This window comes from Dicentrarchus labrax, unplaced genomic scaffold, assembly GCF_905237075.1.
Source record: "Dicentrarchus labrax unplaced genomic scaffold, dlabrax2021, whole genome shotgun sequence".
Taxonomy (NCBI): domain Eukaryota; kingdom Metazoa; phylum Chordata; class Actinopteri; family Moronidae; genus Dicentrarchus; species Dicentrarchus labrax.
The window spans coordinates 11,502,301-11,529,015 of record NW_026136702.1 but is presented as its reverse complement, the minus strand read 5'-3'; the positions used below and the strand labels follow the sequence as shown (position 1 = coordinate 11,529,015).

General features: G+C 40.0%; 1 protein-coding gene across 1 annotated transcript; it reads right to left on the bottom strand.

The window, feature by feature from the left end:
- Window positions 1–1,196: 1,196 nt before the first annotated feature.
- parga (poly (ADP-ribose) glycohydrolase a) lies at window positions 1,197–26,071 on the bottom strand. Its single transcript, XM_051415425.1, has 18 exons — window positions 25,916–26,071; window positions 25,180–25,242; window positions 24,286–24,951; window positions 23,580–23,712; window positions 22,693–22,815; window positions 22,492–22,572; window positions 21,921–21,995; window positions 17,361–17,453; window positions 15,995–16,149; window positions 12,555–12,634; window positions 12,385–12,445; window positions 11,743–11,818; window positions 9,886–10,033; window positions 5,482–5,560; window positions 5,212–5,320; window positions 4,506–4,611; window positions 3,169–3,297; window positions 1,197–2,428 (listed from the first exon to the last, which is right to left on the bottom strand). The coding sequence occupies exons 2-18, from the start codon at window positions 25,206–25,208 to the stop codon at window positions 2,250–2,252; spliced, it is 2,322 nt and encodes a 773-aa protein (XP_051271385.1). The 5' UTR covers window positions 25,209–25,242; window positions 25,916–26,071; the 3' UTR covers window positions 1,197–2,249.
- Window positions 26,072–26,715: the final 644 nt, after the last annotated feature.

The window sequence follows — 26,715 nt, the reverse complement described above, 5'->3', positions numbered from 1 at the left end:
CAAAATGTCTAATTAATCCATTAAAATATTTACTCACATGATCCACAGCTTATTCTATATACCCATCAATAAAAGCAAAGCTTTAACTCTCTCTCAAAAGAAACACAATAATGCTCAGCCTGAAAGGGAGTTCCTCCTTTTTCATTATTTGCATTTGTGTTTGCTGCTGCTCTCCCGCTGACCTGGAGAACGCAGGGTCAGGCAATTATGAACTGAAATGCCATTTTGTTGTAGTGACTTTGCCGCCTGACAAAGATGGAGTGAAGACCAGTTGCTTTCTGGCGTTTTATTAATAGTGTTCATCGATGAAAAGACCTGTGCCGCTGGGTAACATTACGGGCTTGGTGTTAAATTACATCCTGTTTAGAATAATTCCATCACAAGACAGGACAAAAGTGGAGCAGCTGTTCACTGTTTGAAACATTTCTTGTGTATGGGGAAATAAAAACAAGGCACAATTGTCTAACCTCCGTTAAATGAAATGTGAAACAGTAGAAATATGTCATCAATGCTGTTGACTGTGGTTATTCATTTTTAGGACTTGCCTGGAACATTCAGTCAATGTCCAAATAAATCTTTGATTCAATCCAGGAGGCACCAGTAACCTAAATAAAGTTCATGTCCAGGTGACTGAAGCTCGCAGCCGCCAACAGTTAGGTCTGCCAAACCAAATTGACTTTGGACACGAGTCCACAGCTCATCTGGTCAATGCCGGGCTCAGTGCAAAGAGCAGGAGAAGCAGATAATGTGTAATCCACTTACCATAGCCAAGCCTACACACCATTTATGGAAGTCCACGTCATGAGTTATTTAGGAACCCTAATTAATCTAATAAAGCATGTTTGGAGGCAGAATCAAATTTGTCTGAAAGCCTTTGGTACACGTGCTATAAGAAAAATCAATCACATTTTCAATGATTAAATAATGTATGATTTCATGAAATTAAGTGACAAATCTGTGGTGCCAAGGCACAGTTACAAATATGCGTATAAAAAAAAACAGTATGATGAAGTCAAGAGACTGAAATACAATCTGTTATTTCTAGATAATCTACAAGTAATTACATTACCCCAACGTAAAGAAATAACATACTGCGATGATTGCAGAAAGGCTTTTTGCCATCATTTTTGGTTAACATTAAAACGTGAGCTTTTATTGTAATGTACCTTTGGTCATTAGGCAGTAAACTGTACCGATTTGAGCAGAGGAATATCAACACAGGATATACTTTAATTAAGAAATTATAATATAAAGAGTACAACCAAAATAATCTAAAGTACAACATACTACGCAATACATTTACAGTCTTTAATCTATCTATGAAACCATTATTAAATAGAACCCACATTGTCAATCAGGAAATACAGTAAATAATAAAAACATAACCACATCCCCAAAGTAAATGTTGAGTAAAAACATTAACAAAAATAATATTTTGCGTGCAATTCTTTCTTTATCTGCTTCCCCCTTTATTTATATACAGTAGTAATACTGTGCTTAACTGAATATATTTGAAATGATTAAATTACTCAGTGGTCTGAGATGAAAATGACCATAAATTTCCTCTATCTATTTCATCTGAGATGACTCTCATACCAGTGATCATTTTTATTGATAAGTTTTGACTCATATTAAAATAAGGACAATATGTGTGTTGAGCATCGACATCCTAGAGGATATAAAAGAGCAGCATATATTTGTAGAATATTTGATAAATAAATGTTACCCATGCATAGACTACAGTATGGCATCTCATTATCTCTCTGCATTCAGGAACCTCACCACAGCCTGGGTATAGTAAATAGAGAAGACAACTCATTCAAAAAAAAGTAGCTAACACAATATAGGACATATAAGTTGAAGCATTATCATGTCCTGGATTATCAATAACAAAACGTGTTAACAACCATGCATATGATGAATATTTGGCCATACTGTGATTAGAAAGTAAAAACAGAAGAATTCCACATCACATTTAGACTAAAGAAAGGCCTAACAGCAACCAGGATTTACTATTGCTATAAGTCTCTGAAAACTTCTCACCACATTTGGTGACATCCTACAAGGCTCCTATAATACCACCAACAAGAAAGGCAAAACTGTGTTTTGGTAGTTTGTGTGTTGGGATCACAAACTTAAAGGGAGTGTGTGTTTGTGAGAGAAAAAGTGATTGTAAGCACATGGCTGAGAGAACACTGAGGTTTCAGAACCTGGAGTCTCTTTTACTTTAAGTTGCAGCTCTCCCCGAGTTAATGAGAGTCCAGTGTTGAGAAGGAAATCCCAGAATCCTTGGAAGCGTGGATGTCGGAGGTTGGGTGTGAAGAGACTTTCTCGTAGATGAAACTGTAGAGACTGACGTCAGGTCGAGTCGTGCGGCAGTTCTTACACACCACACTGGAGTACTGGTTCAAAAGGCTGTACAGCCTCCCTGAGAGGGTAAAGGAGAGCGGTGAGGAAAAGAGGAAGAGATGCAGAGGGAGGGGATGGTGCAAGGGTCAAGGGAAGGATGAAATATAGAGGGAGATAAAACAGGATTTGAGAGGAATAGATAAAAAGGACAAACGGGTTCAGAGTGAAAGAACAAGCAAGAGAGACCGAAACTAACATAAAAAAAAAAAACGAAGAAAAATGAAAGCGCGTTCAGGCTCATTTATAAATCACGCGCACATACACGCGCACACAAGCCGTGAGCCTTTTTTCTGCAGCTCCACTTTAGGAAATGGATGGCTAGAGGGGAATTTCTCTGAAAGGCTTCAATAAATGTCAGCAGAAGAAAAATGAAAAGAGGGGGGAAGGGAGAGGCTGGGGTCAGTTCAGGCAGTAATCCACTCTGCAGCTGAGGCTGAATAGATGGGCTGAGGAACAGGGATGGCCCATAAGGTGGAATAACTTAACATACAGATGGACTACATTCTGTTATTTATACGCACTGTCCCTTTAATGACGCCAACAAGGACAACCTCCATGTGCTGTATGAGCCTCAGGAGCCCCACAATCCCACCAGTTACTGATATCGTCACCATTCCTGCTCATTATGTAATTTACTGTAAGAGCTCAACGGAGGAAGGGCTGAAAAGATAGTAACTGTGTGAGTGCGTCGTGGACTGCAAGTCTAACTCCCGCAAAACAAATATACTTAACACGTTTAGTTTGGTGTGTGAGTCTTACCGACAGTGACTTCTCTCTTTGTGAGGAAAGTGTGTATTTCATGAACATCTCTCATAAGCTGAGCATCTCCGAATGTGAAGTACGCCACGTCTCTCCCAGCCTCTGCTGCAGCCATCAACTGAATCAGCGCTGAAAAAGAGAAGTAGAACGCTAAAGGGAAATTCAGACAGCGATGATATACTGTTTTAGCATCATTAGTATCCTTCAGTTTCAGAGGGAAGTCATAAATGTGTAATTGACCACTGAAAATAAGCTGAGGAAACTTAGTAATTGGTCACTAAGCTGGATAAGGTATGGCTTCAGGCAGAAAAAAAACACAAGTGACAAGGGCAATTTGTATCAGAAGAGTAAATAACCACCACCGGTAGCATAGCCTCATCAACAGCACTCAATCTTTTAGCCCTTGCAAATGAGGTCTTAAGACTTTTAAATATTTAACAGAATGGATATTGATTCCAGATTAATAAACACAGAAAACCATCATTTGCAAAAGGTTTGTAATCTTACAACAACATAACAGCTCAGTCTTATGTTAACTACCACATCCCCAGTCAGCTGCGGGACAATAATGTAAAATACAGTTATTGCCTTCTAAAAATACCAGCTATGCTAATTCTAGGGCTAACGGGCAGGGGTCCCCGGAAGCTAATATCATCCTCTGGGACTCCAGTCAAGTCCAGTGGATCTATTCGTAGCATGCTACAGAGGAAATTAACGGCTTCACTTCTAAATGAAACTGTACAAACACATACCCATGTTCCTCCAATATTATTCGCATTTATAATGCACAACATTTATGTGGAGATGTGGGTTTTACCACAGCACAGCCTCCAAGAATCTAGGCGTAACGCAGAACAACATTAACATTGTTCATAAAGTACACTGACCAGGAACGCAACTGGTCAAAATTTGCAGTGTGGACAGTAAGGGGAACCTGCTTATAAAGAGTGATGTTGTGTGAGCCTGCTGAGACCTGTGTCAGCGTGGATTTATGGTGTCCCCTCGCTTTAATCAATTGCCCTTTTAATGGAAAACATAAATGTGAGTCAGCTAATCAATAAAGGGAGTGAAGCAGCAGGTGAATGACACCCTGGGAGAGCTACTAATTGACCAGAGGGGTTTGAGAGAGATTGGCATCTATGGCTGTCGTGGTGTCCTACAGCAGGGGCTTCAATGGCTGGGAAATCTAGCTACTGATGTTTACCTTCTGCTCCAGAATCCAGAACATTTTAAGTAGTACCATTTCAGCCCCCATGTATTAAAAAAAGTAAATTTCTTCACACTTGTTGTTATATACCCCCTATTTGGATAAATATTTGTAATTCAGCCAATGATACCTTTGAGCCGTGTGTCTCCACCAAAAGCTCCACAACCCCAGTTGCCTGTGGCTACTGCAGAGAGGTGCTGGCGGTTGGCGTTACTTCGGAAGAATCCACAGTATGCCTTGGAAAAATGCACAGGGAGTAGGAGGAAGGAAACGTAGGGAAGAGAAACTTTTTAATGACGAACAATAAACAATCAAAATTTTGTGCCATATTGAGATCTCGGCATCATACAGCAGCGTTTTTTTTCAGTTTGGTGGATTTCATGTGACATCAAGTAACTATGTGCCTCAGGCCAAACCATAAGTAAATTTAAAGATACATAGGTGTATCATATTTAGCAAATTCATCAACAGAAAAGGCTGTAGTAAATGACAGTACCACTACTTTAAAATATGCAGTACGGTCTGATAAGCTCTCGGTAGCCTTGAGCTAAATTCAGCGGTGTTACAGATCACCGAGCCTTTAATTAACATCTTTGCAGGTGGTGCCTGACGCTATGTCAAAGTTTAACACCATGAGCTTTTAGTCAAAAACCTCAGATTATCCTATCTGAAAATAACATCTTCTTGAAGGTACCTAGAGGTGATACTGTATTTCATCTTGTGTCCTTTCACAAAGACACATCTGTTTGAGGAATGTGTGATACTGTATGTAAGCCAATTACATTTTCTTAGTCACTGTGCGAACACAGACTAGGACTTCTCTCTTTCTCTCTCACCTTGTTGAGTTCTCTGTTCATCTTCTCAGGGAGAAACTGCTCTAGGAAGTGCCTGAATTTAAGAGCATCAATGGCCACAATCTCTGTACACCGTCTCTGCCAGTCATCCCTGGAAATGAAAGGAAAACCATGATAGAGGTGGGACTAACAATGACTTCGAACGATCTTTCCATCCTTCCTCAAACTTTTTCTCACTGGATTAAATATTTGTGGTTTCAAATATTAGAACAATCCCAAAATGTTAAATAGCACTACGTGAGAAATAATTACCTGGGAGTTTCATCATTGTGGCTCTCCTTCCATTTGTAACTCTCAGCATAGCCAGAATATTTACTGTATTGTTCAGTACCTGCAGAACGAGACAGAAAGTAAAGGAAAAAGATGACGTTACTCTGTATTCAGCAGTCAGAGCACACAGTGGGCCGTAATCTATTTCAGCGCCTTATTTCTTAAATCAAATTTAGTGCTTTCTGTGCTCCCCATGTGAGTACACAGTATCAGCTTGTATTGGATTGTCATAAATAAAGGCCATTGATTTAATAAGTAATCCGCTTTGGGGTTTGAAATGAAAAGCTTTCAGCCATAATAGGAAGAAATGGCTAGAACAGAAGAAGCTAAACTTGGCCACATTTGCTAAATGCTTGTATGAAACATCACCATATCATTCACTAAGAGTAACACACCCCCTCTTACACAGACATTAGCCTTTTTAAAATGTGTACTGGTATGTGCTCAGGGTTAGAAAGATTTCATCATTCGTCACTACAAATACAGCTGCGCTCAATTCTGAAAATGATGCCTATTAAAGACTCCATACATAATGCATTAGGTGTGAGGAAGTTACACTGCACTATAAGACCAGGAGTTAACATGTGATTAACGTTTCCTTTGAGTTTGTCCTGTATGTACTGGCAGTTACGTGTAGTACTAGCAGAGTGAGTGTGTTTTGGAGTTAAATTTGCAACAACCAGAAAAGTATTTTTAAAAACAATGAAAAATGACATTCTCTGAAAGTATGTCTTGAAGAGCAGTAATTAAACACTGCCTTTACGTTCTCATAATTGACTGATTTATTTTCAAGCATATACAGTCTACCAATACTGTAACTTTAAAACAAATCTGAAGTCCAAGCGTGAATGATGATGGGTTTTTTGTGGCTCTCTGCGACAAAGTATGACTCAAGCTAATGGCCTGCACTGCAGCCAGGATGTAACCCAACAATGACAGTACAACTGCGCAAATGAGAATTATGTTCCTGTGTTGAGTAAAGCCTTGGCTGAGTGAACAAAAAGAACATTTATTTCAAACATCTTGCGTCATCGCAAGTCCAGTCGGTCAAATTAAACATTTTCTACAACACTAGCGACTCCTAACGTCAAACAACAGGCTACCCATATCACTATCTCCATCAATAGAGCTGTCTTCCTCCTCCTTCACCTTGATCCTATTTATCTTGGCAACCGCCCATGACAGCGTCCTGGCATAGAGGCCTCCATCACTAGATTACATCGTGGCCCTCTAACTTCCGATCTGAAAAACGCCTATGGACAAAAACTGATACAACGTATAAGTTGCAAATGCACTCAAAGACAATTCTAAAAAACAAAGAAATATGATTGATTGGAGAGAAGAGAACAACAAAAACAGAGGAAGTGAGAAAGATATAAAAGAGTCTGGAAACAGACTTAAAGAGAAAACACAGCATGCGTGCAAGGAATATTCTGCAAGGTTTTAATGAATCTATGGCCCCATTCCATTAGTGGGCCAATAACCTTAGTAGGGCTATAAATTCCTTTCTGTCCAAATGTAATAAAGTTAAGTGGAGAGGAAGAGGATGAGGAGGAGGAGGGAAAGAGGGAGGGAGGCAGAGTGATGGGAGGAAGGGAGGAGGGCGGTGACTAACCACTGAAGGTGACTTGGAAGAGATGGGAATTTCAAAGAAGACAACACGGCGCCATACAAGACAGACAATGCTTGGCTTGCTGAGCAGGAAGGTACTAAGGACTCGATTTTAAGTTCCCCCTCCATTCTTAACTATGTCTTCCTTCTTGTTCCTACAGTTGGATGTTTGAGCTGTACAGAATGATGTATGTGCAGAGTTTGACACCAGAAGGATGTTTTCACATTCATCTACGCAAAGTGGAAAGTTTCTCTGTGCTCAGCGAAAATCTGATTTTAAAGGGTGGGGATTAAAAGCATGATATGTGACATCACAAATAAGCTTAAAAGTGAACCCTGGTCCAGTACGCAACTTGCATGACGTAGAAACCTGAAGCCACCAGTTTATATACACCGAGAACGAACAGTGGAGGAGGAGGAGACATCTTGTGTCCAGGAGGAAAACTTGAAAAATTAACAAAATTTTCATATTGCAGGATTGTAATGTGGAAATGATCTTTTTTTCTGTGTAAAAAACACATCAATCATACATTATTGTTCCAGGAGGATTATTTATATTTTATTTATTTTGGTTGAACAGAACTGGTTGTGTTCATTTAGGTGATACTACCAGTGTGGGCCGGGGGCTCTAACCCCATGTTGGATCTACGTTTTCTCTGCTCCACAACTAGCAATGTATAGCAAATAGAGGGTGCTCACGGTGCCTATCAGACCACGCAAGCTCTTCATATTTTGTTTGTCCGTGTGTCTCTCGTATTAGGCACAAGCTCAAAGTAGACTCCACCAACAGAATCAATCAAGCGCAGACATTTGGGAGCACCATTTATATTTGAGTTTCTGCATGCACAGCTAAGTTATAATACATGCCCTCATGTCAAACAGATTGATTTATCAAACTGGATAATGATGCCTCTTGTGTCATCAAAGGAAAATCAGAAGACTAATTTTAATGGTACAGTGAAATATGGGCACCAACCAGGCACACGTTGATGTTAAATATTTGTTTTGCCAAGCTAGCAAGATAAAGTGGCAATAAAAAATGGCAATGAGATAAAACTTCATGCAATACAATAACACTATGTACACTATTTATGTACTTTATTTGAATTAAACCATACAAGCATTCATATTGTGTCAACCCCTACATTTATGTTGTCAAGATTTCAATCTGTGCTTGCCCTTACTTTGACCAGTAGTGGTGGGCGAGGCACAGCTGCAAGGCAGGAACAAAAAATAGGATGGCCAGAGGAGGAGGAGGAGGAGGAGGAGGGAGGCGAGTGAGAGGGCAGAACACTTAGACAGGTTGACCGAAGCAGAGTGAGTTGGAGGTTGAAAAATAGAGCAATTCTGCTGGAGAGAAATGAAGGATAACTGGGCAGTCCCAAGTGAATCGATGCAATGGATTTACCTTCGGACTGGATGGAAGGACGGGAAAAAAATGAATGGAGCCCAATAAACACACAGAGCTCAATGAACACGAGAAAATAACTCAAGAGACGAAGACAACACCAGATTAGCCTATGTTAAGTGTCACACTAGAAAGGCGAGAGATGCACAGATGTGTGTTGTTTCTAGAGGAAGCCAACTAAATAACAAGCAATAAAGGTGCATTACATTCAAAGCATTCAGTGTGGCAGCACTACATATATAGATTGTAATACTGGTACTTACTAGTATTTGAGTCCTTTATTCACATACACCATTAATACAGCTTCATACCCATTTGGTCTTTAATTTGCATATCACATTGGTTTTCTCTAAATACTGATCCACAACATCCACAATGGCCTGCTACCATTCCCTGCGCACTGCGTCACAGAAAGTGTTAACCTATAAAGCCTATAAATAACCTGTCCTAATATCCAGTGTCTCTATGAGGAGATTACTGTGTGTGTGTGTGTGTGTGTGTGTGTGTGTGTGTGTGTGAATGTACACCACAAAGATGCCTTTGAGAGTGCCATTACTTTTTCTTATGAGTGTCTTATGATAACTAAACAGCCAACAACAGAAACAAACTGGCAATAACTAAGTAATCATCCATCGATCCATTTTGCTTATCCTAAATGGAGCAGTAGTGGCGTAAGCAAGGTAGGCCAGGTGTCTTTCACCCTAACCACATTCTCTAGCACCTCCTGGGAGATCCTGTAGTGCTCTCAGACCAAGAAGAATATGTAATCCCTCCAGAGTTCTCTGGGTCTGCCCTTTGGTCTCCTGTCTCTAAGGGTGAGACGGGACACTCAAACCAGACAAATTATTTCAGCCCCTGGTGCAATCTCATTCTTTAGTTTACACACTACCCAGAGCTCATTATCATAAGGTGAGGGTTAGAACACGCAGAAGTCTAGTACAATGCCTGAACCACTGCTGATGCTACACCGATCTACCCATCAACTGCATGTCCATCTCAACCTTACTACTGAAATAGGGCTCGTGCTACCAACCCAACAGGGGCTATTCACTATATTGCCTCAAACAGTGCGTGTTGGAGGTCACAGTCCGACAAAGTCAGACAAACCACATCATTTGTAAAAAGCAGAGGGGATTCTTGAGGTCAACAGCCCTTTCATTCTCCACTGAGATTTAAATCACAAACAAAAGTGGTGACTAGGCACAACTTTGGCGAAGCTCATTCACTGAGAAAGATGCTTGACACAAGGGAGGAAAGAACAGATGGAATATGCATACTTGAAATATGAGGCTCTGGATTAAACAAAGTAAAAGTCAAAAGGGTTCAAGTTGCTCATTAGTTAATGATCTGTGTGTGTCCCTACATACCTGTGATGATGAGGCATTCATTGTATTCCAAAGCTTCAGTAAACAGGCGAGAGACAATCAGTTCAGGGTTGATGAGGAACCTGATCTCTTCCTGGACCAGTCCATGTCCTGTTACTCCTCCACCTACAAGCCTGTTTGCAAAGTCCACCTAATGAAAAAAAAATAAATAAATAAACAGAAGAGTTAAATAAAGAGAAGGAGTTATTTCCTCTAACTTCTTCTCCAAACAGCTTTTGTCATTGCTCTCAAACATTCTTGAATTCAAAATGGACTGGGACCCATATGACAAACTCAATTTGTGCAGGGTGTGCAGTGATATATTCAAAACAAAACAATTGATTGATTCAACTATACAAATATATTGCCCTTTGCCCTGCCCATCCAATGCAGTTGAGAAGAACTGGGAGATGTAGCTAGTGTCACTTCCATTATTTGAACAAATGACTCTATTAGTGGCTCCTTATTATCTGTCACCCACTGTGGTCATTTAATGCAGATAAATGTGTAAGGATCACTGCATTGCTTCCTGCTTATAAATAATCAAATCAGGAAAATCGTAGCAATCAATGGTGAGCAGAGCAGTAATTTAAAATCTGCAAATGTGTGCAGACCTTTATTTTTAAATATAGGTTAAGTCTGTTGCCATTCCCTGTGATGGGATCACTGCTGCTTACAGCTATAAATTGGCTGGGCCGATATATTGGAGGTATATTGAGTCAGTGTATATAGTCAGTCAATAATTTACAAGAAACTGCAGAACCAAAATGCCAAAATATGTCTGGGGTCATTTAAAAAACAGTGTTTTTTTTTTTCATAAACCTATTACAGAAACAACTACATCATTATCTGATACAAACCAAAATTATTGATGACATCACAGATGCTTGTGGTTATTTTTTTGGCCTCCTGTTTCACAAAGGAAATATTTGTGATACTGGAGCCTCATGCCATGTAAGCCCAGTCCTTGTTTTTGTGGCATGTATGCGCAGCCACATTCAGTCACAATGCTGCTATTTAAACAGTCTGTCAGGGGTGAAGGTTCTGCTCACTGGCCCACAGCTACGTCAATCTGTGTGACAGTGAGTGTGTTTGTATGTGCATGTGTGTATGTTGTCTAACCAGTCGCTCAACTCCTCACCTCCTTCACTGGTTCACCCCTAACCTCACCCCCCTCACCCTTCAATCTCACCTCCTGACAGAATGACAGCCCACTCTGCCCTATCAAAACTCAACGCACAGCCAGTGCTCGGCCTGTTCTGAGGTACCCATCAATCCTCCTGCAGGACTCCTGGCCCACTGGGTCGTCCCAGTGAGATGGCTCACCCTCGTCATCTTTTCCTCCATGCACCTCCTTCTCCCTCATCCCCACACCCCAGGGTCCTTTCCTCCACCCTTGCCTCTCTGAGCTACTCAAGTGTGTACATCAACTGCCAAGCCAGAGTAAAAAATGCATCAGCATCCTGGAACACTGACCGGAGTGAGAAGACGGGGTGAATCAATGCAGCCAATAACCTTCTCAGATATGAACAAAAAATATACAACTGATTTATATTTTCTGGAGGTAGTGGACAACTATTCAGACAAGCAAATCTCTTTGACTTTAGAGAGCTAAAATGAAGACGTGGTGATGGTCAGAGTCTTCTTCTTCTCACAGTGACAGGTACAAAACTTGTAAGCTACATCAAATTTGAGACTCTGAGCAAACGTGTTTTGACAAAGTTTCTAAAGCCGATTTTACAATAAGGCATAGTTTTTAAATTATTGGGGAGAGCTAGCAGGAAAGCATACTTTTATTACGCCAGGTTCAATAAGTAGTTCTACTTCGCCTGAGATACTAAATTGTTAAGGAATTCCTACCTGCAGCATCCCGTAACCGTCATCCTCAATCGTCCCCTCACAAGTGATATGTAGGCGTGTCAGCTGAGTCTGGGAACTTGACAAAAAAAAAAGCATTCTTTCACCAAAGTGTATTAACACAATATAATACTTTCATAGTTAAAGAGGTGAAGCCACACCATGCTTCAGCAAAGTAAGTGTGTACTAAAGAAAATGTACAGGTTTGGATGTGAGGTGGATTGGTATTCTGAGGGGAACCAAATTACCAGTAAACTAAAAATGAATTAATATATATTTCCTGAAACATTTTGACGCATTACTTTGTAAAGACATCAGCGTGCAATAGCATCAACTTCTCAACAATCTCCTTAGGTATGTTCTGCATCTAAATTTTAGACCATCTGTTTTTCACAACATTGAGTCCCACAACAATCTCACTGGCTAAGACATAATTTTTTTCTATGTTAGGAATGAATGATGACACATAGGAACTCTGATGTGTTGGTGTTGTTTGAGCGGTCAATTCAGATTTGTTCAATCAAGTTGTAGGGACATTTAAATTTGTGTGTCACTGTGTGTGCAAATAATATTTAAAACATAGCAAAATCACATTAAATTCAGGTCATTAAATTCATAACATAGTAGAATAGAGTAGAGTAATACCTTTCCCAGTTTGGAGGATTGTTCAATGATTGTCTTGTAAATGTAACAAGACCCTTGGGCTCTTAAGAAAAGACAAAATATCATAATCAAAAAGTGTTCAACAAACAAGTATGGAGAGCATTATAGAGAAAGAGTTGCTGCAACATCATGTATGATATTTAAATGCTTACTGGTCTGTGTAACTCTCCTGAAGTAACACAGCAAAGTTTTAAATTTCTCAATTTTTCTTGGTGAAGGACCTTCGAATAACCTGAAACAAAAAGAAAATGGGAATTTGAGTTCACAAGAGAGATTCTGTAGGGGATTGATTTTGTTAAACAGTACATGTCAAAGTCTTGAGAGTCTCTGACAAAAAAGAAAAAACATCAATGTGTCACTCCGAGTCATTATCTATAGCTCACTGCACAACCATGCTAAAGCATGCCATGAGTGAGGTCAAGCTTTTAAACTGGCATGATGTCTATCCCATCTATCTCCATCCTTTACACAATGGCACTCCCTGAGGCCATGTTTCAGTTCTTCAGTTACCATAAAAACTAGGGTGGATGGAGGGAGGAGGGAGGAGGGAGGAGGGAGAGAGAGCGTTGGGTGGAAAGCTTAAATCAACCCATACTGGTGCGATAATGGAGCGACCTAAGCTGATGACTAATCAGAGTTCAGCATATATCTTTCCTCTCCCACCGCTCTCTGCCCAGACTAGTAAAGAAATTAAATCAGAGGGGACAAAATAAAATGAAAAATGTATTGTACTAAAGTGAGAAGTGAGAAAAAAAAAACATTTATTAAAAGGCAATTCCTACGTATAATATGCAATTCCCCCCACTATTAACATTACTTACACAGCAGCTTACTCATGCACTGCGAACCTCCCACCCCAGTCCCCTTAGTCAGTGTCACTTTGGTATAATGTACCATGGAGGATGAGATGGCTTAAGTGAAACACTTGGATGAGGGTGAGATTTCCAGTAAAGCCACAAATCATACCTTGCTGAAGACAGAAGAGCAACTAATCATGAAGGATTTAGTCACAAAATATATTGGAGCAATTTTCGTTTTCAAGAGTGGTCACATTAATTATTTGGTTCTCATTTACTATAACCTTACTTACTATATAAAGTGCACCAGGAGATAAGGTTCCTGACAGTTTTCCCATTACCAATTAGGCTGTTTTCTTGCAAATGAGGTTGGCCATCTCATGGTAACTCAGAAACAAAAACAGAGGCTTTATTTCTCAATAATGAGCTTCCACTGTTGACTAAACTGTTAAACAGGTTTTTTATGTCATTTTCTTCTCAAACAGAAGAAAACACAAGCTAAAGAGATAAGTCTGCCTTCTTTCCTCCCCCTCGAATCTATCCATCACTTAACGGAGGACAAACCTTGACAGTTCTGCCAAAACAGCAATCAGCAGATTGCTTGCTGCTCTGCTTGTCCGAGACGGACCGCTACTGTAGACGATAAGCAAAGTGACGGACACTCCCTCAATTACAGGGGGGGAAAGGGAGGGCCAGTAACGATCCAGGGCCCATTTTAGACTGCACTGGTTGTCTTGTCTCATCTTCTCACCAAGACTTTTTTTTCTCTCATGCTCTTTCCTGTATTTTGCTGCCGGCAGAAATGCTGATGGTGAAGGCAGGCCCAAGTGCCTGTGCAACCAAGTGCTGGCACGGGTCTGAAACAGCCAGCCCCTCCAACTGGAATCAATGCTTACATTATTACAGAGGCCTCTTCAATGTGCCTGCCTCTAATGTTTGATGTGGAGGAAGATATCATGCACCACATACAGATGACTGATTGTGAGACTACGATTAAGGTCCAGATAAAATTACGGAGTTGAAGGGTCGGGGGATGGTGTACCACATCACGAATAATCAATTCGACCATCCCGGGGATTCATAAAAATAATACTGATCGACCCCCAAGGGAGCGCAGATGGCTAATTAGACTGTGGATAGCAGTTAGGGCCCATGCAGATTGCAGGGAATATCAAAATTATAGAGTACTAAACCTACCCTTCATGTTCTACAAAGAGTGTAAGCACTATCATAATAAGGTATTACCAAACCGACATCTCCAGTATGTCAGGCAACAACACCGGAAGTTATTACACATATCACTAATGATGAGAAATACAGGGAAATTGAGTTGAGGTGATATCTGGACTATGTCCAGTGTGTATAGAACTGGTAACAAAATCTCAGTATAACTTTGTTACCTAACCCCCCCCTCACCCATACAAAGCATCTCAACTTTCTAACCACTATCAGCTGTGACAAAAATATGTGATGTTAATGTCCAGAATCAGCTATAATAACAAAACACGGCAAATGACAACAAAGAAGTCTTTCTCCAACAGAGAACAAGCTGGAGCTCATTAACAAAGAACGATTCCAGAAAACTGTGATAACACACAACCTAACGCAATACTGCTACACCTTCCACTGCCATCTGCACACGTTACACCAGTAGAGCAGAGGTTGCGTACTTTAGATAGAAGAGTGTAACAGCCATCACTCTTACAAGTATGCGCCTGACTGCATTCATGCATCATTTACCTCCATTCCAAATAACGTGACACCTCAAGATTATGAGAAGCCTAGAGACAGATAGACAGGTGTGCACTTTAAAACAGTCTATCAAAACAATTTGTTTCAATTAGCCATCCCAGGCTTTCTTAACAGACCACTGGTTCTGAGTAGGCAGAAACAGAGAACACCAATTTAACACTCCTACTCAGAATCTCTCTCCCACACAAAAAAAAGACATAACAGAAAAATGGTGCTCAAGGAGATTCTCTGCCCACAGTCCCACCCTCAAGTCTATAAAGTGACAGGGGCAGTTACAGCACGCAATGTAATCTTACAGTTATCAAATAAGAAATATGACATGTGACAAAAAACAAATGAGATACCACAAGCTGTAACTCTGTTTAGCAGCCATATCTGATCAGTTTATTTTGTTATGCTAAAAAGAAACTTCAGTGTTATTGTGTGTAAATTTACTGGACACTAACTAAATGAGTAAAAGCTGAGTAAAAGCAGTGAATTCCTGTATATGGGGTTTTCAAGGCAGTAGTGCCCCCTTATGGAAATCAGTTTACTTTCCTCTGAGTTGTAGGATCACCAAAAACAGAGCTACTCAATCACAATTCTACCAGTTTGCAAGAGATAGTTGTAATGAATCATTAATATAATACACATCTTTGAATGGGTTTGACCCCGTTATCACACCAATAAAACCTGGGCAATACAGGACGTACCACAATCTTTTAAGACTAGAAAAAAAGTCCAATGATACCAGTGAGTCTAATTGTGCTCTTATCCAAAAGCATAGTAAGCTTACAGACCAATGAGGCTGACTCAGGATCAATATCTGCCTCTAAGATCTATTCAGTCTCCTGCTTAAAGTAATGGCTTACAAAGGGACTCAGCGAAAGACTCATGAGGTAAATCTCATTTTGTGAATAACAAACTAGCAACTGCAGCTCACTCAATTGCCGAAGTGAGCAACTGATCATTGTTTTTTGTCTCTCCAGTTTTCAGCAATATGTGTGTGTGTGTGTGTGTGTGTGTGTTTGTGTTTGTGTTTGTGTTTGTGTTTGTGCCTTTACCTGTAGAAGTTGATCTCAGGATAATTGCAGTACTCTGACTTGCGGGAGTTGCGTCGGGGGAATGTGCAGAAGAAGGCATTGGCCAGAAGACAGGCTATTTGCTCCTGAGACAGAGTCAGGGAGTGATTCATCCTTGACTTCAGTAGGGGAATTGGCTACAAAGAGAAAGGGAGAGAGAAAAGCGACTTAAATCAGGGTCAAAACTGAATCAAAGCAGAGAAACAAAAATGGAGGGACTGGAGATATGAATGGGAAATGTAGAGAGATGCAGAAGAAACACACAAGGTTACATAGGTGCAGTACTGTAGGTCTGAGGACAAATGGGGGCAGATAATTAGCTTAGCAATCTAGCAAGCAGAAGAGACAAGAAGAGTTCAATTAGGTTAATGGGTGGTAGTAATTAAGGTCCTGGTTTTCTTGCTCTCCCCCAGGTTCGTTCTGTCAGACACATGCGGCCCATCTATCTTCACTGATTAGGGCTAAAGAGCCACCCAAGGCTGCCTAGTTAGCAGATCAATACCAGCTCTAATAACACACATAAACATTAGCCTTGGCGCTTAATACAGCAAAACAAAGCAGAGAGTCAGAAAGCTTCATTATCCAACTGCTAGAAAATGATTTTGAGGTGAAATCTATACCAGAAGTTCCCTTCTTTAGTTAAACCTGAGCATCCTCAACGTTTTGCCCCTGGTTTCTGTCTGCAGTAACAAGTAAAAGGATTTTCCCATCCTGCCCAGACTGGGAGCTAAATTAACTTTATTAAATCAATCTCAGGACTCCGATATAGATAACTGAATTACAAAAATACCAATCTTGGAATTCTTGCATTGCTATAATTGATGACAGAGCATGAACATTAAGACAAATGGGGATGACATTTAAAATATCTGTCACATGGTTCAGCGCCATTTACTGTGAATAAAAGCAAGGGCCTCTGAGATTTGACAGGGGTGATATCAAACCCTGTTTCTTGAAATATACTGCTCACAGTAGGAACGGCTGGTGTGGAAGTCCAAAGGAACAGACTGAATTTTAAATTTCATAAGCATAACACATCAGATGGATGACTGGACATGAGACTGACCTCTCCTCTCTCAGCCGTCTTTTCTAATGAAGCAGTTCTTGATGTGGACCAAAAAGGGGCATTCATTATCTAGCAGTTGTAACTCATGAGCTGATCTTGTATAACCCTCTGCCTTACCTCCCCTGCTGACTACACACTCTCTTACATCATCCTTCCTCCTATAGACCTTTACACTGCTGACCTTTTGGCTTTTTAAACCCACAACCCACTGCATCGCAACAGCTCACCTTTAAATTTCCTCACGCAAATCCCTTAAACCCCTTTGAACATACATTGACTTACCATTGTGCAGAGGCGAGGAGCACTGAGTGCTAGGTCAACCATAGCTGGTAGTATAACCTCAAACAGATGTTGTGCCTCACAATGCTCAAGACACTGGAGAGAGGATAGGAGAAAAAAAAGGAGACACACAGGCAGAAGTATTGTTAAATGGGATCTCTCTGTTGAGCTGACTGCCTAGTTAGGCAGGCAGTTACTCAGAGCCAGCAGTCAGAGTGACGGATTAGATCTGAAGTGACATATTACTTTGTAACACCACCGATTTTTCGTAGAAGATAAATCCAACAAGATCATTAAAGGGATAGTTTGGGTTTTTTATAGCAAGGTTGTATAAGGTGCTTATCCAGTCAGTGCATTTACCTACAGAATGGTGGTTGGCAAGCAGAAAGGAGTACCAGGGCGGAAGCTAAGCAATGCACTGCTGTGGACGGGGGCAGCAACAAAACTTATTTTAGTCACCTAAAAATTTAGTATACGCTATCATTCAAATATTTTCGCCACTTTACCTTGACAGCCCTTTCCGAAAGGTAACTGACCAGATTTTGAGGGTTTGTTTTTTTATTCTGTTTTTTGGAGAGAAGAGTAAATTTAAACAGTTTAGATCTCACTCTTTGATTGGCAGTCCCCGCTTTTCCATTTAAGTAAAGATATAGATAACCGAAGTGAGAACAAAAAGTAATAATAACAAAAACATCAACGAGAAATATCAGAAAATAGGTAATACATTTTTGTTTTACTTTCTCATATTTTCCATTAAAACTCTATTATTCTTAGACAGATTGGTTCAGTGATACCATTTTTTTCATAATAAGTAAGAACATCAATGAAGAACTTTGTTTCGAATGGAAATACATGTGAAAGATCAACATGAAATTCTCTTTTCAATAACTCAAACAATTAATTTTAGGGTTTAGTACTATCTTGTTAAGACAAAGAAAAAGAATGACCCTGAAAAATACGAGAAGCAGCCAACTACTTGATGAAACGTTTAAATTGTCTAATAACTGATAGTGACTCTGAGGTTATAGCCCAACTCCAACAACCAATATCTAAGGAAAGATCCTCAGTTCTTTCATATCTAACAAGTAAGCTCTGTGTCAGTAAAGGTAATGTTTATTGTTGTTTTGCGGTGAACTCCCACTCCTCAGATATCGATAATCCCAACACTCCAGCAGCGAAAGGAGAAATAGAAATGCTGCAGAGCTACTCACTACACAGAACCTGTTTCAGAGGAAAACTACCATCAATCTGGAAGTGAGCCTGCCACGGCCGAGGCATCCATACTTCAGCCTGTAGCTTACCTCAGCATCCATCTGCAATTCCCTCTAAAATAAACACCCAGTTATTCCATCATAGACCCAGATTTACAACGCAATCACTTATGAGTGTATTGGCTTCGAATGTCACTGTCATCAATCACTTGCCTTATTCTATCAAGGTGAGCAGGGGAGCTCGAGCTGATTAAATGGAGCTTCTGGAGCAAATGCAAATGACCAATTGTGGAGAGAGTGGCAGGGTGGCTTGATTTTCAACAGGAAGTCTTTGGTGGGTGATTTGGCCAGGGGGGCATTTATATGGCTGCAGAGCAGGTCTGACTAAATGCTGTCAGAAGTAATGAGCTGGCAGACATCATAAAGCGCTCCTGTGGGACTAATAGATGGTAGCTGGTGATGCGGTAGGATGAGGGTAGAAAGATGATCCCGCAGCCCTTCCACAGCTACAGCAGCCGGCCGCAACGGTAACACACACAGGTTAGGCTCTGCACACAAACTATACCTTTCACATCGATACATATGACAAACTGTGCTCCAGCAGGACAACCCGGATTTACTGCAGCATAGGCTAATGATCGATTACACTCTGATCTTCCATCCATTCTGGTCTTTAAGTTATTTTTATTTCCTGGCAGCTGAAGCTACGCAAGTCTCTGTTTCACATTTTTATTTAGAGGTTTTCCAAGAATGTTTTTTATTGCATTTTGTGTCACTCACGTTTCTATTTTTTTTTTTTTTAAATCATTGTGTGAAAGAGATCAAAACAAAATAAGCAACAAAACACAAAAGTGAAAGTGACAGTGTTGGGTTGTTGCCAGTTGTTGGTGGAATATGTATTTCCATTTCATGGAACTTTATACTTCTACTCCACTGCAGCTCATCATTATGTTTTCTTTTTACATATTTGAAATAAGTATAATATATAAACAAACATCTTAGAGGCCACACATTTGTCTAACAGCTTTAATTAGTAGCTATTTTTTCAAATTACAATTTTTCAAACCTTCCTGTCCAGTGAAAACAATGTAACTACAAATTTGGTGATTCCTTTATGGGTTGAGAACATTCGCCTGCTTCTTAAGTTGAAAAAACTATTTAAAACCTTTAACTTTTGATATTTTAAATACATTTTGCTAACAATACTTTTTTACCTAAGTAAGGTTTGGAATGCAGTACTTTTACTTGTAATTGAGTATTTTTCCAGTGCTGCATTGCTACTTTTACTTAAGTAAAGGATTTGAATCCTGAAGCTGTACTTTCTCCTGGACTGCTTTCCTGCTCAGCGCTCAGACATTCATCAGAAAGTGACACAGTGACAGTTTCATTTGGCAGGGCAGAAACTCTAAGACAATTTACAGACAAGTCCTAATTTGGATAACTGTTTTTTTCCCCTCCTATAGCTATTACACGTTGAGCGGGGTGTCAATCACTGGCCCAGGGGCAATGTACCTCTTGACAATTACCCCAGTGCAGCACAAATATTGCTGCAGATTTAATTAGGTGGCCTTGGCTGAGGGGTACAACAGTTAGGATTCAAAAGAGGAGTAACATTTAAAAAAAAAAAAAAAAAATATGAGGGAAATTTATTCTCTCAATTACTAATTGGGTTGGGTTGCCTAAGAAGAATAGCTAAACAATTCTATGTGATTCTTCACTACGTTAGTCTGTGTGTGATAGATAAATCTCGTCAGATGGTGCATGTCTGCTGTGGAATGGCAGCTGTTAATCATTCCTGCTCACTGTGTTGGCATGATGCTCTGAGCGCTCCCTCATCCTGCATCCATCAACTGATAGAAATGTAACTGACAGAAAGCAGTCACAACCAGTAGGTATTTTGTATCCGTACACATGTATCTATTCACTTTTGTCAATTACTACACATATCATAAAAGTTTAAATTAAAACCTTGATGTCCTTCTCCTCGAGCACCAGCAAAATGCCGTGCTCAGGACAGTGAGTGGAGCTGCTGACGCAATAGACTCCTGGAAGGGCGAGTTTCTTGCTGGCTTTACGAAGACTTCTTACAGATTTAATGGGACCTTTTAATTAAATTGGAGTTAGCTATAAAAAGGTACAGGCGGCTATTTATCTACCGAGCTCTCTGCTTTACTCTGCGAAATTATTTGAGAGAGTGGGGGAGGAAAAAAAAGACCATTTTGGAACGCTCTGAATTTAGCTGAGTAATCAGTGATGAGAAAGGACTGTAACAAGTATCAAATGTTCCTACTTAATTGTAAAAGCTCCATTAGAATAATGATATTGTTCCTAATGGCACAGACTAAGACATGAACTCACTTAGAAATAATCTGACAATTAACTACATACTTTACTAAATGTAGGTAACCAAATTAGGCTTCTAGCTGTGTATGTATATGTAGACTTGCTTTGAACTGAATACACTTCCAGAAGACAAGCAGTACTACCAATACTGTATCTATAATATTTCTGCAAGAAATTCTGCAAAAAACAACTGATGTGTCCATTTCTAAAGTAGTTTTAATAAGTAATCTCATAACAATGAAAGACAGGTAAATATTAATCCCACATGGGAAGAAGTTTGTGTAACAACAGGTATGTAATTACAGTCCATAACTGTCTGAACAGAGAATCAGAAGTGTTAAAAGAAAGAATGAGGGGGACAGAAAAAAAGAAAGACATTCCCCTGGTTCACCTGCAACATCTGCTGCCGCCATGCTATGTGCTCATCTGTCCTAACTGTATGATGCCTATTTGCTCCTGTGAGACTCCCAGGTACTGGGAGGGGAAGATGCGCACTGATGGGCTTGCAGCCAAACAGAAAAAAGCAGGCTCCCTTTGCGATAACAACTCTAGTTCAGTGTCGGCTTCATTCTTCAATTAAGGTAAATTTTAAAGACATAATTAATCAAGGTGCGTTAAACAAAACTGCCACGTCTACATGGTAAAGTTCACAGGGGCTGACTGTCAGAGCTGTGATACACACTACTGGCTGCATTTAACTTATGACATGTTTATTTATAAGTCAATACTCTTAAATTATCAAATATAAAAGCCTGTTATATAGCAATTTCATTCATTGGAATAAAAATGTAAGTATTGTGTTTGTTTAAAGAGGTTTCCCACCCAACAAATAGTATTCAAGTTTCATGCTCATCATGTTCAGCAAAGAAGCGTACCTAAGACGTGTTTTGGCAATACGGTATGGTCAGGGGGTTTAATGGAAACCATTTTAATCTCCCTGCTTTATCTTTTGAACAATACCAGTCTATAAAAATCAAGTCATGTGCAAGTCATGTTTTGGCCAGCTTACCTCTGTGCAAAGAAGGTTCAGGGCAGTGAAGTCCCATTTCTTTGCATGGGCTATGTTGTATCTCAATATTGCATCCTAAAAAAGAAGAATTAAGAGTTATTTATTTATAGAAGACTATTCTTAAATAGATACATTGCAGCAGATTAACAGTATAATATTTGGATCACAGATTCTTCTTTCAATACTATATTTGTTGCAAACTCTGCCACCATGTGGTTGTTTGTGGAATAAGTTTTGTTTATTAGAAACAGTTCAGTTGGAATCATGTACAAGCAGAAATTCTCCACTATCAAAGGCATACTGACCAAATCTTTCAAATTGTATTACAATGCACATATTTGAAAGCTAAATTTGAAGGCATCCTGACAGGCATTCTTGTCCTCACTGTCTAACCTTTGATCCACACTACTCTGACTTTTTTCACACCCGAAAAGAATCTCTTCAAAAGGTTCAGGTTTTGGTGTTTTAGTGTGGATGGGTGCAAGTAATTTCACATGTAAAAAGCTGTTTATAGGTCTTAGTGAGGGCTGTATTCAGCCTTATTCAGTCCAGCCCTGAACAGAATTCTTACCCTCACATCCAGAGAACTTTTGAACCCTCCCTGCAAGGCAGTGTGGATCAGTTCCCAACGACTTTGGACACCACCTCCATCCTGCATGAAAAAACAAATCACATATTGCTTTTGTTACAATACCTAGCAACAGTAACTAATGTTACTGTGGTACATTGGGATTTTTTAAAAAGCATGCAAAGCTGTGAAGTACTAGTATACCTCAGTCTCCATAGGAAACAGATTCTTCTCAGAGCAGGGCATTTTCACAGACACATCATCCCAAGCATCTTTGAACTTGGAGGGGTATGGAACAGGGACTTCTCCCTCTCTGAGGAGATCGGTCTGTAACAAGGAAACAAAATGGCAGGGAAAAGGAAATGTCTTTAGATGTTATTGTTGTGTATAAAGAAGTGATGACTGCAATAATTGCTTTCTCTTTGCATATCAAAAAGATGCAATAGTTGGCATGGCATGGTAGAATATGTGAAATTAAGAAGCCAGTCACTTTGGTTGCATTCATTACTTCTAAACAAAGTTAATTAAGAGATTGCTATATAAGTCTAATGCCTTGTCTTAAAACTTATAATAATTGTATATCGTATAATTGGCCTACAAGCTTGACACTTGTTTTACCAAAAGTCATATGTTCCTCTGCTGGCTGACTAAACATCTCAAAGCTGTTCTGCTTTTAATGCACGGTTGTGATTTTCTTAAAACAGTAATTAAAACACCAGTATTCTTGTGATTTAGGGGGTGAGAATCTAGCTGGGGTGGCAGTGCCGACAGTGTTCCTGTGGGACTCGTAGTGGAGGACACAGTCTGATAGGAGCTTTACTGACAAGAGGCCCTGAGGGGATCATGGAGGATGACTTCACACTGCCCAGAAGTGTCTCCCTTTTCCTCTTACCCACTGTATCCATCTAAACAGCCTTCTCTACATTCTCTCACCCACTTTTTCCTATCTTGTTCTCTCTTATTAAAACACAAAGTGTAGACCCATCACGCAATGCCCAGTCACATCTGCATGCACATTCTTTTTATGTTTGCAGTATTCTTTACAACATAAAAAAAAAAACCACATACAGAACACATGGCTCTTGACTCACCCTGACTGTGACAGTATGGTTAGGCACTACTTTCAGATGAGACAAAGGGGGGGCACACTGAGGCATTCTGTTGAGCTCATCTATGGGTGTCCCCAGCCATCCTCTGTCCATGTTATGCAATGCTAATGAAACACTGTACAGAACAAAAACACAACAAGTTAGTTTACCACACTATTACTGAAGGACACTGTGAGCATAGTGGAGCTAGGACACAATAGGAAAGGAAAGGTGATTCACTAAGCTTAAAAGTGGTGTTCATACAGCTTTTTAAGAGTAAAATTCAAGCACTTCCAAGGTATCAAAACCACAAACTTCCAGACCCCTGAAGCCTAATACTCTAAAAATCTAAACTGTTACTGTACTGTGTAAAACTAAATGCATTTGCCAAACTTTAACAGAATTCCTTCATACCCACAGCCATCAATATATATTATCACTTTATTTATATATGCATTATATTTTATTACCAGCTGTTCATATTAACTTTGACTGGAAGTGTTGAGGGTCATTTCAAAATATATATAATTAAAAGATTTTTAGATTACATGAGCGATTGTGTAGATGACACACCAGATTATGTTTTTTTCAAACAGTATATTTGAATTAAAACATATTCCTAATCTTGAAAACATAACAACTTTTAAGACTTCACACAAAACCTGTAAAACAAAACCTGGTACAGAGAAGGGATAATGTTCACAAGTACCTTTCCAAAGATGAACCTGACTGGCTTCCAATTAACTCCTGGCTCATATCAGACGAGCCACTGCATTCTGCTTTCTCAGCATCCTCAGTTCCCGTGGCAACCAGATTGACTTCGTCTTTGGCCGAACATGTGGAATCAGAGTCTTTGACAACTTGCTGAGATTCCATTACCTGAGCCTCTGCAAAGCCAGAGTCCTCTGCACAAGCACCGCCATCATGATCCTTGTCTGCAGAGTTGTTGATGGGCATGGTTTTAGGGATGGGGCTGTCTGGACTCAGCATCTCCACATCACTCGGCGTACTTACACCCTTCCCGGGACTAATGCTAAGACAGAGGTTGAGTTTTGGATTTGGAGAGTGTGCAGCAACACACGTTGTTTTAACAGGGGGAGGACCAGGTGAACTGGGCCTCTTCTGCCCATTAGAACAATTTGTTTGAGCTGTGTCACTCCTGCTGTCTGCAAGGGAAGTTTCATCCGGCCCAGCTGCAGACTCACAGTCCTTCAACTTCTGAGATGGTGTGTCATCTTCTGCGTTCTCCGTTAGCACACAGTCTTTTGTGATGTCGTGCTTTTCTGCTTCACATAAGAGTTCATCTTTTCCATCTGCTAACTTTGTTTTTGGAGCATCGTTCTTTACATCCTCTGGCTTGACTTCAGCAGTCACACTGCAGTAGGACAGAGAGAGAACAAGGTGAGAAAAAGCTTTGTTAGCAGACTGAATCTACAAAGTGTAGCCTTATGATCATAATGAGGCTTTTTCCCTTTTCCCAGAGTGCACTTTTCACCCTAGTAATATTCTTTGAACAAATTGTGCAAGACACGACAAGTATGTGTCCAACGTTTAACAAAAGGCTTGAGCACACAAAGTAATTTTGCCATCTTGACTTCTTTACCTTTCTTGAGAATCCATCACTTCATCCATCTTTAACAGGTCAGGCAAGATGAATGAAAACAAGCTGTTTGAGAAAAGAAAAACATTCATATGTTGAAATGCTGCGACAATTCTGATTATTTAGTTTACGCCTATAAAGTTGTGCTCATTTTCAGGTGTGACTGGACTTCACAACGAGCCAAATACAAAGCCTTGTGTACGTCTAGACTTGGACGGAAGTTACACCTCTAAACTTAGAGGGGGTATTTTTGTTTCTTATGTCGGTCCACTTTCTCAGGTCATGAGGCTTGGACAGCTCAGCTCAGGGTGGTTGCAGTCTCAGCTTTCAATTCAGCTTCTTGCCAAAGCTGTAACTTTCAGTTTCTGATCAGTTTGTACAGACAACGTCGGCGGCCAGCACACAGTCAGGAACAGCTGCAGACCCACAAAGCTAACAGTACAACGAGCTAGCTGACCATGACCAATACTTTTAACGTTTACGTCCACGGCGTCACTACTGACTCGGTTAATAGTGGCACAGTATGTTCTTCCGAGGACTTTGGTTGGTAGGTTATTACCTTGATGAGAACACATCCTGCGGGACAAAAACACAAGTCATCTTTAGCTAACTTTAGCTTTGAAACGTTGACTGTTAGCTAGTATTCGCTAGCTCCGATTCTTGTAGAGAGTAACTAACGTAACTCAACCGGACCGAGCTCACACTGCTGTCCGCTTAAAAACAAAGAGATGTAACTTACACGCATGTCCCCTCTTTGTGTAAGACTTCTGAGTTAGATGCATTACATAATTATTTATTTATTTTTCACACACACACACACATACAACCAATTCTCCCGTGACCACACATCTCTCCAAATGTGATCATTGGTTTACTTTCACTTCTCTGTTGTAGAGAGCTGGAACATCGCAACCAATCAAAACCGTTTTCTTACGGGAAGAGGCGGGATTATGAGTTGGTATCCTAGCAACCGGGTCCAAAAGGAGTTTACTGTCGTGCAACCATTAAAGGGACAGGACCAGAGTAGTTTATAGTTCCTACACTTTAACCCACTTTAGTTTTTTTTAGCTTAAATTACTATTTACTTAGTTAAATTATTATTTACTGTTTTCTCCTGTTATTGAGTTGTATTGGAATCAACCAATGATTTTATGCCCTGCCTGCTTGAATTTTTGTATAAAGATGTAAAGGAAAAAATGATTATCATTCAGTATATAACCTTTGTGTTACACCACTCTGTAGAAGGCTGTTTCTGCTGCACTGCAAATTAACTTGCTGTCTTAATACAAGGACAAACCACATTTGTTTCATGTAATACATGACAGGCTTAAAGATAGCCCAACCTACACATGTCTGATAAACTGTACATGAACTAATGAACATAATAACCACCTGCATACAAGGACAGACACATTTATAGCCTGGCTTGAACATCTAAACTTTTTTCTTTCTTTTGGTCTGAGAAGGGAGTGGGCCCTCACTTGAGAATGCCTCCCTTATTTGCCCTGACATCTATCTCTTTATGAACATCACAACTCT

Bases quoted from the DNA above. Each gene is read 5' to 3' on its own strand.
- parga (XM_051415425.1), bottom strand. From the start codon at position 25,208: ATGGATGAAGTGATGGATTCTCAAGAAAG. The intron at 12,635-15,994 runs GTAAAGGCACAA...TTTTTGTTTCAG, and splicing joins CCTGAGATCAACTTCTACAG to GTTATTCGAAGGTCCTTCAC. The intron at 4,612-5,211 runs GTGAGAGAGAAA...CATTTTTCCAAG, and splicing joins TGAACAGAGAACTCAACAAG to GCATACTGTGGATTCTTCCG.